Below are 13,249 nucleotides of genomic sequence, written 5' to 3'. Positions count from 1 at the left end.
AAAACAATAAACCTTTCCATACTTTCTTCCGGTGCTATGTAGATTCAAACTATGAATCAAACAAACAACATTTTCAGAGATACGATGTAGACAATGACAATAAGGTTGAAGGGTTAATGTAGATTTACCATTTTCTCTATTGTATTTAGTTTGAATTATGGATAAATTTGTCGTTCGTGTACCAAAGGCAGATAGGGTGAAACAGGATCCGAAACAAGAGAGGAATTACAAACAAGCAACATTAGAGTCCCTGCGGGTAAGTCTTGGTATTTTTACACGGCCCATCATACATTGACTGCATTCTTATGGAAATCCAAATATTTGTTTCAGAGAGTGGTTGTAATTGAAGATATAGAAAGGTACAAGTCGATCCTTGAACTGCCTGGGCAACCTAAAGAGAACATATTAGAAGCCTTGCGAGAATTAGACAAGAAAGTGCCTTCCAAAGAAGTGCTAAAGACTACTAAAATTGGTAAGGTCCTGTGTAGGCAAACATACACTCTACTTTTAGTTCTGTTAAGTGACAAATATTTTCCATTTCGTACCACTTTTATATCTTTAGGGCACACTGTTAACAACCTTCGCAAATATTCTGAGGATGCTGAAGTCAAATCACTTTCTGGGGAAGTGTACACACATTGGAGGACATTCATTGAGGAGCATGCAAACAAACCCTCAATAGAAGTACGCTGTGACAAGCAGACTGAAGCCTTAAGGATTAATGCCAGGAGACTCCTTTCTGAAGCATTGGAGTTGAAGGTATTGAAGATTTTTCTACAGGAGACATATGCAGTGCACTTGATCCTCGTATTGATATAGTCCATATAAATGTTTTTATGAAATCCATTTGATTCTGTTTTGAGAACATTTTTGGATATTAGTTCTATAAAGGTCATATCCGGTTTGGCGTAGGCATATTAATATATAGTGCAGAATACAAAGAAATTTGTCATTGAAAAGTCATTTTTATGTTTAGTTTATTGACTCCATGAATGCTATAAAAATCTCACTTTCCTATTTTTTCAGATGGAGCACGGACTGGTGGAGAACATTGAGCGAGAGGTGTTTCACCAAAGCTCTCGGCTTATTAGTGGTGCATACAGAAGAACTGTTAGGGGTCTTGTCTTTGCTCTGAAACACAAGCCCGAATTGAGAGCACAAGTCAAGGATGGAAAAATACCTGTGAATACATTTGTAAGCAATCACAAGAAAAAACGGTGAAGAAAAGGACTATTCCAATTTGGGCCTTTTTTAATGTTCACATTTTTAAACATTTTTAAACTGTGTAATTTACCCAATAACTTGGGACCATTTTTTACTTAAGATCTTGTTTAAATACAACATTTGTCTATTAGCACTTCAGTAATCAGTATGTTTTTTATTGATAGCACATATAAAACAGTACAAAAATAAAGGTTTATGGCTGCTATAGGAGCACCAACCACACAACAGCAATTAACATGAGGATGACAGCAAGAACACAAATGCTGATGAAAATGATGTCACTGGTCTCATGGGGTTCGCTTTCATCATCCTTATTCTTCGTGCTTGATTCCTTGGCCAGACGTGCCAGTTCATTGAGCCGGTTGCGTTCCTCCACTGAGATGATGTTGACCATGGCCACCTTCCTCTGGGCATCACATTGCACCTCATATTCCTGCATATTCTGCTGTGTTCCGTCTAAGTCAATATAGAGTGAGTTCACCAGCATGGTAATGTTTTGTCGTTTCTGCAGAGGATAGATATTTAATTTGTTTTTATCTCAGTCCATTTGCAATGTATGTTTTTTCCATGTCATATAGGAAATATTAATGAATTATATAAAAACTGATGAAGTGTCTCTTATATACCTGTCCAGCAGTTCCACAGTTAACGAAGCGGGCAAGAATTTTGTAGGATGTTTCGGTTAGCTGGGCAGAACAGGACGGATTTCCCAGATAAATGCCCTCACGGTCTATCTGTGGCAAAGCCTGTCTAGCGATCTGAATCTGAAACTCTGTTCTAGTGCAGCTTACATTGACTGGCACCACTGTGACACAACAGCAAAACATAATTAGTAATACTCCATGAACAGAGTGTAAATCTTTAGTCCACATCTTTTCGATTTCATTAGTTTGATAAATGAATTCAACCTAAGCCCTCACCTCCAATATAGGATGCCACAAAGCCCTTAAAGGCATAGTTCCTATCAGTGTTCAGAACAACCAACAGTTTACTTCCCTTAGAGGTCAAAGGTGGAGGTTGTTCACTTCCACACCAGTGACCCAACAAGGTGTCTGTCTCACTGTCCCCATCATACACAGCCACAGAGTCATACTCGCAAATGTCTGTCAGACTGTTTCGATCCTCCAATTCCAGAGAGAAGAAAAACAGCTTGATCCTGTAGTCGGCTGCTAGAGTGATAGTCCAATGACAGTTGATGTTGTTGGGGTAAATGTTTGGGTAGTGAGGGCTGGTAAAGTTCCCGTTTATGGTTTTAAAGACCTGCTGGCACTCGCCTTTCAAAAGAGCAAAACACAATTGAAAATGTATGACTATGCAAACGATCTTTTTGCACGACAATACGTGTCTCACCTGAGTAATAGTAGGCTTTAAAGCCTCTCCCCCCAATGTTGAAATCAGATTTGAAGACCACCAGGAGTTGGTTTGATGTGGTGATATTGTTGGGAGGTTTCTCATTACCACAGTAGTTTCCCAGGTGACGGTGTGAAATGGTAGGGCCATCAAAAAGAGCCACATAGTCAAAATTGCACCCTTCATTGTTTTCCAACTGAAAGTCAAGGAACACCAGGCTGACGACACTCTGATTAGACACGTGTACTGTCCAGGAGCAGTCAGCATTGTTACTGTACTCTAGTGGATAACCTGGACTTGAGATTATTCCAGAGAGACCGGTCAAAACCCCACCACACATATCTGAGATGTAAAGAGGAGGAAGATATACATTTTTTTTGTGATGTTGTTGAAGTGGAAAGCTACATTTTGATGCAATTTTTTACATTTGTGTTTAACTTTTGTGGCAATGCAAATTAATATTCTGTTCATTACAAAATAAAGTCTGTTATCGATATACAGTGTACTATGGCATGTTGTTGAATAGAAAAAACATCACATTTATGGATTTTTCCTTAATTAATTTATTTTAATTTATTTTTGCCTACAAAAACCTGGTTTAATTTTACTGTTCAAACATGCGGTAATGAAGTTTAAAGATTGGAAGAAATTTGTGCTGGCATGGCCAATAAGCAACATGAGACACTAGTCTCATATTTACACAAACAATGTCAAAGCTGGTCTTGTACATATCATTTAGAAATTTCCATTTTCTTATAGACTTCTATTTTAAGTGTATAATTGTAAAATGTTTTTGTGTCTGCAGAGATGGTATCTCAGTCTTCAATGACAAAGCTCACCTTTCCTGTAGCCCACAGAGAAGCCCTTGCGTGCAACATGTCGATCCGAATGAAAGATGATGGACATGACGTTCCAGGAGGAGCTGAACCGAGGAGGAGACACATCACCACAGAATTTCCCCAACAGGTTTCCTTCGTCCTCTGAGATGCCATTGTAAATCTTTATGTAGTCATAAGCACAGTCTATATGGTACTCCAGCTCGAAGTGATGAAAGGTTAACAGTACTGATGATCCCTCTGATACCACTATCAGCCAGGTGCATACTGTATTATAAGGGTACAGGCCTGGGAAATTAGGACTTGATATATTGCCATTGCTTGAGGAGATGATTCCACCACATTTAACACCTAAACAAACATACAAATACATTGAAATAAATAAGTAATGCTGTGCCGGTTATTCTGATGTTTTTATAAATGTCAGGAAAATGAATTACGGCAGTATTTAGAATATAGCAAGAGGATGCTATCCAATTGTATAGTATTTTAATATAATGGCATTTGTGATGATGGATTCTTGGAGTTTACACTTTATGGTAAGACCAAGGTCATGAAAATGCATTAGACTAGCTTAGCCTATCAGAAAAAGTTACGCACAAACACAAAAATATAAATATACTGTTGCTGAATTAAAAAAGCTGTAAAGAACCTAAAGTGTAGTGTTACAACACGGAAAAGGTGTGCACTTTCACACATAAGGTAGGAGACGGTCCTACCTTTCTTGGAAGTGACCTTTCCAACAAAAAACAAAACATGAATGAAAACCGTCATCCTCCAAACCATGTTTTTCGTGTAGTGTGTAGTGTTTAAGTTCCTTTGTGCATACTGATTCAAAGAATACGAGTGATGTTAAAGCTCTGGAAGAAAGCTCTTCATTCTGTGGCCTTTACAGAATAGGGGCCTCCCCCACTAAATTTTAATGAGGACTATCAGATGCACACCGGTGGCTTGTCAAGACACTGTTTGGAGAGAATGGCATGAAAAGTTAATAGGTGTATCATGCGCATGGAACAACTGCTGTGTTTTAAGTTGGTAAGAGGAAGGAACACACTGGTGACTGCATGTCTTACATGCAGCCTGCGGGCTACTTCTGTTTTGGAGTTTAAACAGAGGCTCATGAAGTCAAGAAAGAATAAAGAAATTAAAGTATTTAATTTAACAATGCAGATATATGTTACCTGGCCGGATTATTACAATGGGAGGTTTTTAAAGGAAGGTTTATTTTATGGTTAATTGTGTTATTAACTATGATATCTACTCTTGTAACTTTCTAGTCTTGTAAATCTTACTTTGCTTTATAAATAAGCTGATGCATGTTTCAGTGTTACACCTGTAATAACCCCCTATAACCAGTAGAAGGCAATAATGCGCAATGTCTGTCAAAATAAACTATCACAGAGGAAGACAGAGAGCCCACGTGACACAGTCATGGCCGCCTCCTGAGTGCAGAGCGAAAATGTCACAACGATGAGCATCCTTGTTCTGTAGCTGATTGTATGATTCATTTTTCGTAACTGTTATTTATATATTTCGTAAAATGTTGAACGCAACAGTGCAAAGTATTAGGAAATCGACTCCTAAAATAACTCAAACATGCAAATCAAAGGATCGTCTCAATGTCCTTTATATGAGCGCTCATGGGCATCGCTGCTTGTCAACCAGCTCTTGCTTACGTGGTAAGGTTGTTCCTAGAAAAAAACCTCGGTTGGTGCATGAAATTGCCGGACTGGAGCCGATCACCTATGCCGACAGGATGCACTATGTTCCCGGACTGGCAAAGCCGACATTTCCTGAATGGGATCGTGGATGGAAGGAGCCTCGCCACTATAAGTCACCTACACTAGAAGACATGCCGCTGCACAAAGATAAACCCTGTTATATATTCAACCAGAGGACTAATGTGCTGGAAGGTGTTTAAATTTGTTATAAATGTTTTTGTGTTTGGGTGTCACTATCATTTAATGTCATATAATACCTAAATATTCAGGATTTTCCAAATTCTTTAACTGACAGAACAATAAATACTTTTTTACTGCTATTCAATATTATTTTTATTGTGCATTGCCATTATTAGAAATGAACTCCCCGCTGAAAAAACATCTAAAACCAGCCTAATCTGGTTGGATGGTTCAAGCTGGAAGTAGCTGGGTTAAACTGGTCCTCCCAGCCTGACCAGCTGGGACCAGGTTGGCATTAAACAGCCTGACAAGCTAAATAAATGTGGCTAAAACCAGCCAACCAGCTTACAACTGATTTTACAAGTTTTTTCCAGCACAGGTGAATGTTAATAATTGTGTTATTTTTTTAGCTTAAATGTGTGACATTTAATAAGCATCATTTGTTATGACTGAATGCTATTGTTGAGGTTTTCCTTAATAAGCTTTTATTTTCATTTATATAATTCCAACCTGCATTAACAATGTATCATTTTCAATTTCTGATCTATCTCTAGGTGTTCGACAGGCTCTTTGGCTCAGCAAGTCCGTCCTCATCAAAGGGTTACCTGCTCAGATTCTGAACCTGGCTGAAGATCCAGCCAATCAGATTGAGAATCAGGATGAAAGAGTCCAAATCGCCATTAAAAACTCCAGACTGTGGGACACCACTGAACACCGACCACCCAGAGAAAGGTTCTGGTGGGTAACATCATTACTGCTCCTCATTCAGGTCATTTGTTGGTAAAGCATGTTGTTTGTGGAAGAAAAAGCATCTTCAGCCATTTTTGATATACTTTTGAAATTGAATCCATTATGGCACAATCCTGCTGAAAAAAAATCAATAGAACCCTGCGCAAATAGAAATTGTAATGGATTTACTAGTTAAAATAGGAAAGTATGGGTTTAATGGAAACTATAATGGTGTCTATTTATATGTGATGGATTCTATTGGTGTGATATTAAAGCAATAATATTTACATCATAAATATAAAAAAATACATTAACATAGTTTTTGTTATTTGCATTAACATTGTGTTGGATGTATTCTTATCAAATACATTCAAGAATGTATATGTTTTATAAACATATTAATTTTATTTATTTTAGTTCAAGTGATAGTTCACCCAAAAGCGGAAATTCTGTCATCATTTACTCACCCTCTTGTCAAGTTTCTTTCTTCCACTGGCTGCCACCGTTTTTCAGTTATCAACATTCTTCAAAATATCTTCTTTCGTGTTCTGCAGAAGAAAAAAAGTCATACTATCCCTTTAAGTAAAGCATAGTGTAGTGATGCTCCATCCTTTTCATGGATTGGGAGAGCGGAGCCATTTTTAGTTCTAGTCCTGTATTAACTTTTTTTTAATTAAGATGAGTATTTACAATGTTATTAATACAAAGTATGACATATTTATTACACTGAAAACAATGCTGCAGTGCTACTTTAAAAACGCAAAGCCTGTTAATTTAATCTCTAGATCATAAAGAGACCCACACATGGTCCTTTCTCACCCAGTACTTCATAATTGGCTCAACGGCTTCTGTGTTAAAGGTGGCATTTGGCCCAGGCCCTTGTTCCTCTGACGATGTGTTGAATTTAATGACGGTCATTAAACACAGGCCAGTCTGCCTCCCCAGCAGGGAGCAGCTCAGTAAAGCCTTTATTAATTAATTCTGCTCCTGGGAGGTCTGCCATTCATAAGAGCCTCTTTGATATCTCTCATCTCCCCAGTTAAAGTCTGCCCTTTGATGGCTGTTTTATCTCTCAGCTACTGCTGGCCCTTAACATTTTCCTTTTAGCAAAAATCCGTCGCACCACAAGCATGAAAAGGCCATATTGACATTGACACAAAATGACATTACGTTTGGGAAAATGAGTCGTCTGGTGAAAAGAATTGAGAAGGTTCATAACTGATTTGTCTATAACGTCGTTTTCAAATGACGAATAAGCAGTTTTGTGTGATTTTATTTCTCTCTAGCCCTTCACTAGTGCACAACCTGCTTCACTTGTGTGACAGCCTGCAGGTGTCTCATCCGCAACTAGCCAAGAGGATTCTTGCTGATAAATACAGTTTAGCAGCCACATGGAGAAGAGGTGGGTATATCAGGCTGCATTCAGTGCACACCAAAAGCATATGGACACCTAAACTTCACTTAAAAAGCTTACATTTTACTGTATTATGTGACAATGTCATACTAATCTCTGATAATAGGAGAGGATGTGTTTCAGGTGAGGGGTCAGAATGGGCTGTTATTGAACAGTATGACCTCTGTGCCAGTGGTGGCTGGAGATGAGCTCATTCAGAGCACAGCAGACCAAGCTCTGGAGACCTTCTACCCTATTTCTCCCACCATTGATCTTCAGCGCACACACGTTTACCAGGAGAAAAGTGACACAGGTCAGCTGTTTAATACATGTACCGGCCATTCACACTGACAGTGGTTTATCTTCAATAAGAATTATTATTTGAGGCGACATGGGTGATGGCTATCATAGACGATGCAACAAAGTGGAGCAGATTTGATCTTTATGCAAATGAGCATTGATGGCATACAATTTTTGACTCTTACCATATCTCATTTGAAGTAATGTTCACATAATGACAATAAAGAATTGACATAGTTAAAGTTTTTTTTTTCTCAAGGTTTTAGAGCAGACTACCCATTCCCTCATGCACATACTCTCTTCATTATGGAGATGGGGAATGCCCCAAAACTCTATCCAGAACAGCTCCGTGCTAAGATGTTAATGTTTGCTTTTGGGAACGCGCTGGCCAGAGCCCAAGCTTTGTATGGGGTAAGATCCTTGTTTTTAAAAAAGAAATCTGTTTATGTCTGATGATAAAATTGTCACTGTGAAATGTTCCTGTTCATGACCTTAAAAATCTTTTAATCTGAAGGTGTATGCTTAAATGTTAGGATGTTTTGTAGACAAAAACAATATTTTTTTTGATCTATTATAAAATGTGGGCGAAATATTAATTATTAATAATCAAGTGAACATAAACATCTTGTAGTAATAGGGCTGTTTTCACAGACGAGGTTTAAGGCTAGTCCCAGACTAAAATGAATGTGTGACCTGTCTTAACTCAATATAATTTATATATATCTTAATATCTTAAAATATATCAGTGCCATTGTTTTGTGTCAAGATACACACCAGTAATGTATTCTTCTAAGGCATTTTTATAAAAGTGACATAATATCTTAATTCAACTAAGGCATAGTCCTGGCTTAAGCTGTGTCTGTGAAACCGGGCCATAGTGTATGCATTTAGTACTATAGATGCTTTAACTGAACCAAATTTTACATACATTAATCATACAGTCATCTTTGCATAAGCTTGGATGTTTAGATCTGGGTTATCAAAAATTACTTAAAAAAAACACAGATGTTTGATTTGGTCACAGACAATAAAGTTGTAAACACTGTCCTTGTCCTACAGAAGGAGCCCAGAATTCTGGAGAAGCCCATTGTGGTACAGAGTGTGGCCACTAACGGCCGTCTCTTCCAGTTTGTGGTGTTCCAGCTCAACACAACTGACCTGCAGTCTGACAACAGGGTGAAGAATCTAGCATGGGTGGATGAGGACCAGCCTTTATACGAGTTTGCCAAAGTGCGGCCTCTGATCAAGAAGAAAGTTGTTCAGGTAACACCTCAAATAAATCAAAATAAATATAACATGATAAAGTGCATTTAGCTGTTAACATTAATTTCGTCAAAGTTTAATTTTGCACTTCATGTATATTGGATCTCTTGTTTGCTACTGGTTACTGTAGCAATTATTACTGGCTTTGGTCATTCTGAATTTGCTTATGGGAATCCACATGTGAAATTTGTGAAGGCAGTGTGAAGTTGCTGTTTTGTGTGATCTTTGGTGTTGCATGTTTACTGAACATGTTGGATTCTTTATCGTAGGTCCCTGCTGGTTTGTCAGGATATGAGCCTAACACCTTCAAGAAGTTCTTGGCACTCTACCTGCACGGAGCAGCGTAAACAGCTGAGACCAGACTGTCATGATGCTTGTTTCCTAATCCTTCTTCCACAAATAGAAAATTGTGAATAAAAACTTTATCATTGTGACCAGAGATGACTGTTCATTTATATGTTTTTTGTTAATATTTATTTTCAGAAGGAGAAATAGTTTACAACATTTCGGTATGAACAGAAAAATAATTTAATCATAAGAATTACACAAGTCATTCATTTAACTATTTCTCCTGAAGAACGTAATATACATTTGTAGGCTAAACAACATAGTACATGTGTAACAGGTCAAGTTTGGCTGTACAGCAATGTGACAAACTAACACTTGGAAACTTGGAAAAATACATAAATTAAACGATCGTCCTTTGGGTGTCTGTGGCACATCTGTGACTAAAACCAAGCAATAAAAGTAAAAAAGGCAGGAAAATTCAAACATGCAAAAAATAAAGAGTTAAGCGAATGGGAGGAAAAGCAGGAGGCCAAAAAGAAAGTATGCAACATCACAATCATCCAATAAATAGCAATTCTGTCAGATTACCATTCCAATAGATGTAAATACAGTGAACCTATCCCCCATTTACTTCGATTATAGTCAACTTGCTAGTTTCCTTTGTCCGCTCTCGTTTCCATGGAAGTGGAAATGCTACAGACTTTCAGAATAGTCATAAAGCACATAGAAAGGCTTCAGCAGTGAATGTCATTGTTAAATACATAAGTTAAAAACCACGTGACATAAAAATAGAACATTAGCTCATAGTCCATTGCAATCCCAAGTAGGCAATGAAAAAGGACAGTTGTTTATTTCCGCTTCATAGTCTAAATGCTCCGTGTATTCAATTAAGCTGTTTATGCTCTGTGTGGATGTGTCACTTTTGGAAGTCCATTTCAGTATGACATCTATTGAGGCTGTTAAAAATGTGTATTTAGAAAGTTGCAAATGGAATGTTACACAAGAAGCATCTCAAGAAGCCATTTAGATAGTATTTCCTCTAAATCCAGAGTGTAGATGTTATCACAGTCCCCTCTCCATCCACTCTCATATAAAACAAAGGAGCATTTATCTTCTCTGCTCTCATCTTGTGTGGGCTCCTTTAAGGAACCAGGGCAAAGCTTCAGCCTGCTATTTTAAACTACAGATTACAAAAATATGAACTTAAATGACTGTGCCAGATGGGGCTCCCATCTCAAATAGGTCCTTGCGTATAAACAGAGTCCTTTTTGACTGTGTTGAAATGAGAAGCAGTCACCTCAACCAGAGCTGGTTTAAGATTGGTTCACATGAATGTGAGAAACTAAACTTAGACCTCACTCTGGTTCGTGATGTTGGGTTGTTGGTCCCTGGTCGTAAAGAGGCTTTAATGTCTTGGAATTGATGTACACCTCATATTCACACACTCATTGTCATTGTTGGCGAGTACTGAAGGAATAAAGAAAAGCGCATTAGGAGACACTCACCACAACTGACTTGAAAGGGCCATTTAACCAAAAATCATATAAAAAACATTCAACATTTTGTTACCGCTTACATTTTCATTTTGGAAAGAGTGAAGAAAGCTTCCTCCCAGGTCGCTGTCGTCTCGTGGAGTTCCTGGTGGGTTACTCATGCCGCTTAGATTATTAGGGGAATTCTGTAATGCAAAGCCACAACAACAAAGCAGACATTCTTTAATCTCAGATGTATGAATTAGCATGTTCAGACATGAGCAGTCTCGATGTGCTAGTTTTTACAGATTTCCAACAAAAACGTTTTAAATAATTGCTTTAATAATACCTTTGGGATTCCATCTATGTCTCCTGAACCTGTGAGAAAATGAGTCAAAATGTAAGATAAATTGAATGGTAAAAGTGATTGAAATAATTTTCTAGTTGCTATAGAGAACCGAGTTCTACCTAATGAGCCATTCATGTGATGAGGCTCCAGTGCTCCCATTGGACCGTCTGACCCGGGGCCCATAGGAAACTATGGGCCATAATACATAAGAGAAAATGAGACCACGTCAGCTTCAGGCCGATATCATGTACATAATGATGGAAAACCACAATAGTAACTTACGCCGGATCTGTTCCCTCCAGGTACTGAGTTTATCAGTGTGTAGAGATTCTCACCAGAGTTAGTGGAGTCTGTGAAAACAGAAGAGCCGTGATGATTTATCACATACACTGGGGTCCTAAGACCTCTACTCAAATATTATTTTGGACTTCTAATTGAATTAAAGGGATAGTTCAACCAAAACTTCTGACATAATATATTCACCCTCAGATTGTTCCAAATCTATAAATGTATTTGTTCTGCTGAGGACAAAGGAAGATATTTGGAAGAATTTCAGTAAACCAACCAGATCTCATCCCCCATTTACTGCCATAGTAGGTCAAATAAATACTATGGGAGTCAATGGGGGATGAGAACTGTTTGGTTACTGACATTCTTCCAAATATCTTCCTTTGTGTTTAGCAGAACAAATACATTTATACAGGTTTGGAACAATCTGAGGGTGAGTAAATGATGTCAGAATTTTCATTTTTGGGTGAACCATTTATGTACATACTGTATGTCATGCGTGAATTGCTAGTTATGAATTCATTTATTTGTTACACAGTCACCATAATTTAAATCTGGGATTTAAAATCTGAAATAAACAGAACAGTTTTGGAATATTGAAATGCTAAGGGCATTTGTATCCATACAATAACCACGTTTATATGGACAACAATAATCCGATATTAACAGCATTAAGCCAATACTCTGATTAGGAATGGACCATGTAAACAGAGTTTTTTGATTAGCTTAATCCTAACTCTAGTTTAATCTCTAACATCTAAACTCATAATCAAAGTAAACACAAATCGAATTAAGACGGGTGGAGTACTCCTATTTTAGTCACATTATCAAAGTGCGGTATAGACATGTGCACACCTTAATCATACTATTACCCGCGCGTGGGAACTTTCGCGGCACTTTGCGACGGGTTACACACATGCAGGGCAGTGGACAGCCGTTTTGTTTTACGGCAAACAACATGGTTTCAAGCAAGAAAGCACATATTTTGGTCCGAACGGGAAACAAGAAAGATGCTAACAAATCTAGAAAATATTTACATTCACAATTACATTATTTTGACTGTCATGTCTAAGACAGCAATGCAGAAGCTTATATAGTAATCTGGCTAACTGCATAAAACACAGGCTTGTTCTGGGAGAGTATCTAATTTTCTCCGTACCAGCAACATCTCTGACAGAGATGTGGGCAGAGATGTGAAAAGCTCTCACCTGCTGGACTGGGCATGATTGGTGTTCCTGGAGGACAGCCACTTCCTCCTGCTGCTACTTGAGGTCCCTGTTGAAGCAGGAATGTATTTTTGGTACGCAAATCAGTAAACACAAAAAATAAAACTGCTACTAACATCAGATCGTACCACATAGCTTCCTGGGGATGTGGAACTGTATGGCATCTGTGAAAACAAAGAAATCTTTTTCAGGTAAGAAATCATGGACTTGAGTTGATCAAAGTGCACTTTCCAGCAGTTGCTTACTGTGTTTCCATTATTAGGATTAGGCCACGGTCTGCCCACTCCTGCTCCCCTGCAGAGAAAAACAGAGCAAGATCTAAGTTTTCATTTAGAACATCAAATAAATCTCAGGTATGTGAGCTCAGACAGAATGACGTGTCCAAGATTCTGACAAGCTTTTCATCATCGATCTTGTTCTGTCCATCTGAATTCACCCACAATCTAAGTCTACATGTGCTTTTTCTCATAAAACTCTTTAAAGCGAGACTTCAGAATAGAAGGATTTATTCCTGAAGTGATTGCTCACAGTTACCTCCTTTTGTCAACTATAACAAGACTCGCAAGCCTTAAAAATCTTTGTCGAACACAAAATAAGCTTTACAATACAGTTTTCTAAAATGACTAAAAA

At 38.0% G+C, this 13,249-nt stretch overlaps 4 protein-coding genes across 13 annotated transcripts in view; 2 read left to right on the top strand and 2 right to left on the bottom strand.

Moving 5' to 3' along the window:
* Positions 1 to 20: 20 nt before the first annotated feature.
* tceanc2 (transcription elongation factor A (SII) N-terminal and central domain containing 2) lies at positions 21 to 4,151 on the top strand. Its single transcript, XM_079451688.1, has 4 exons — positions 21 to 256; positions 331 to 472; positions 563 to 759; positions 1,027 to 4,151. Exons 1-4 carry the CDS (start codon positions 158 to 160, stop codon positions 1,219 to 1,221), a joined length of 633 nt encoding a protein of 210 aa, XP_079307814.1. The 5' UTR covers positions 21 to 157; the 3' UTR covers positions 1,222 to 4,151.
* Positions 1,427 to 4,888, bottom strand: cdcp2 (CUB domain containing protein 2; the record flags this gene model as incomplete). The annotated part of the gene is made up of 6 exons (XM_079451939.1): positions 1,427 to 1,729; positions 1,851 to 2,029; positions 2,145 to 2,498; positions 2,575 to 2,916; positions 3,414 to 3,761; positions 4,831 to 4,888. 6 exons carry the CDS (start codon positions 4,886 to 4,888, stop codon positions 1,427 to 1,429), a joined length of 1,584 nt encoding a protein of 527 aa, XP_079308065.1.
* On the top strand, positions 4,805 to 9,433 carry mrpl37 (mitochondrial ribosomal protein L37). 2 transcript variants are annotated; one of them, XM_079452445.1, is made up of 8 exons: positions 4,807 to 5,089; positions 5,166 to 5,323; positions 5,866 to 6,049; positions 7,327 to 7,442; positions 7,561 to 7,746; positions 7,993 to 8,144; positions 8,793 to 8,996; positions 9,266 to 9,433. In XM_079452445.1, the coding sequence occupies exons 1-8, from the start codon at positions 5,007 to 5,009 to the stop codon at positions 9,341 to 9,343; spliced, it is 1,161 nt and encodes a 386-aa protein (XP_079308571.1). In that variant the 5' UTR covers positions 4,807 to 5,006; the 3' UTR covers positions 9,344 to 9,433. The 2 variants fall into 2 exon arrangements, with proteins under 2 accessions (XP_079308570.1, XP_079308571.1); XM_079452444.1 differs by having other exon boundaries at positions 4,805 to 5,323.
* ssbp3a (single stranded DNA binding protein 3a) overlaps positions 9,431 to 13,249 on the bottom strand; it is a 32,775-nt gene continuing 28,956 nt past the window's right edge. For 3 of the 9 annotated variants that reach the window (XM_079452451.1, XM_079452453.1, XM_079452454.1), the window contains 8 exons: positions 12,865 to 12,913; positions 12,748 to 12,783; positions 12,602 to 12,668; positions 11,388 to 11,455; positions 11,225 to 11,294; positions 11,106 to 11,134; positions 10,861 to 10,962; positions 9,439 to 10,751 (listed from right to left, as the gene is read on the bottom strand). In XM_079452451.1, the coding sequence (XP_079308577.1) occupies positions 10,722 to 10,751; positions 10,861 to 10,962; positions 11,106 to 11,134; positions 11,225 to 11,294; positions 11,388 to 11,455; positions 12,602 to 12,668; positions 12,748 to 12,783; positions 12,865 to 12,913 (451 nt within the window). In that variant the 3' untranslated portion in view covers positions 9,439 to 10,721. Of the gene's footprint in view, positions 10,752 to 10,860; positions 10,963 to 11,105; positions 11,135 to 11,224; positions 11,295 to 11,387; positions 11,456 to 12,601; positions 12,669 to 12,735; positions 12,802 to 12,864; positions 12,914 to 13,249 lie in introns of all 9 variants that reach the window. The other 6 variants (XM_079452447.1, XM_079452450.1, XM_079452452.1 and 3 more) reach the window with 3 other exon arrangements.

Source organism: Barbatula barbatula (genome assembly GCF_947034865.1).
Source record: "Barbatula barbatula genome assembly, chromosome: 3".
Classification (NCBI taxonomy): Eukaryota; Metazoa; Chordata; class Actinopteri; order Cypriniformes; family Nemacheilidae; genus Barbatula; species Barbatula barbatula.
Note: the sequence above shows the minus strand (reverse complement) of the source record. Positions and strands in the feature narration are given on the sequence as shown.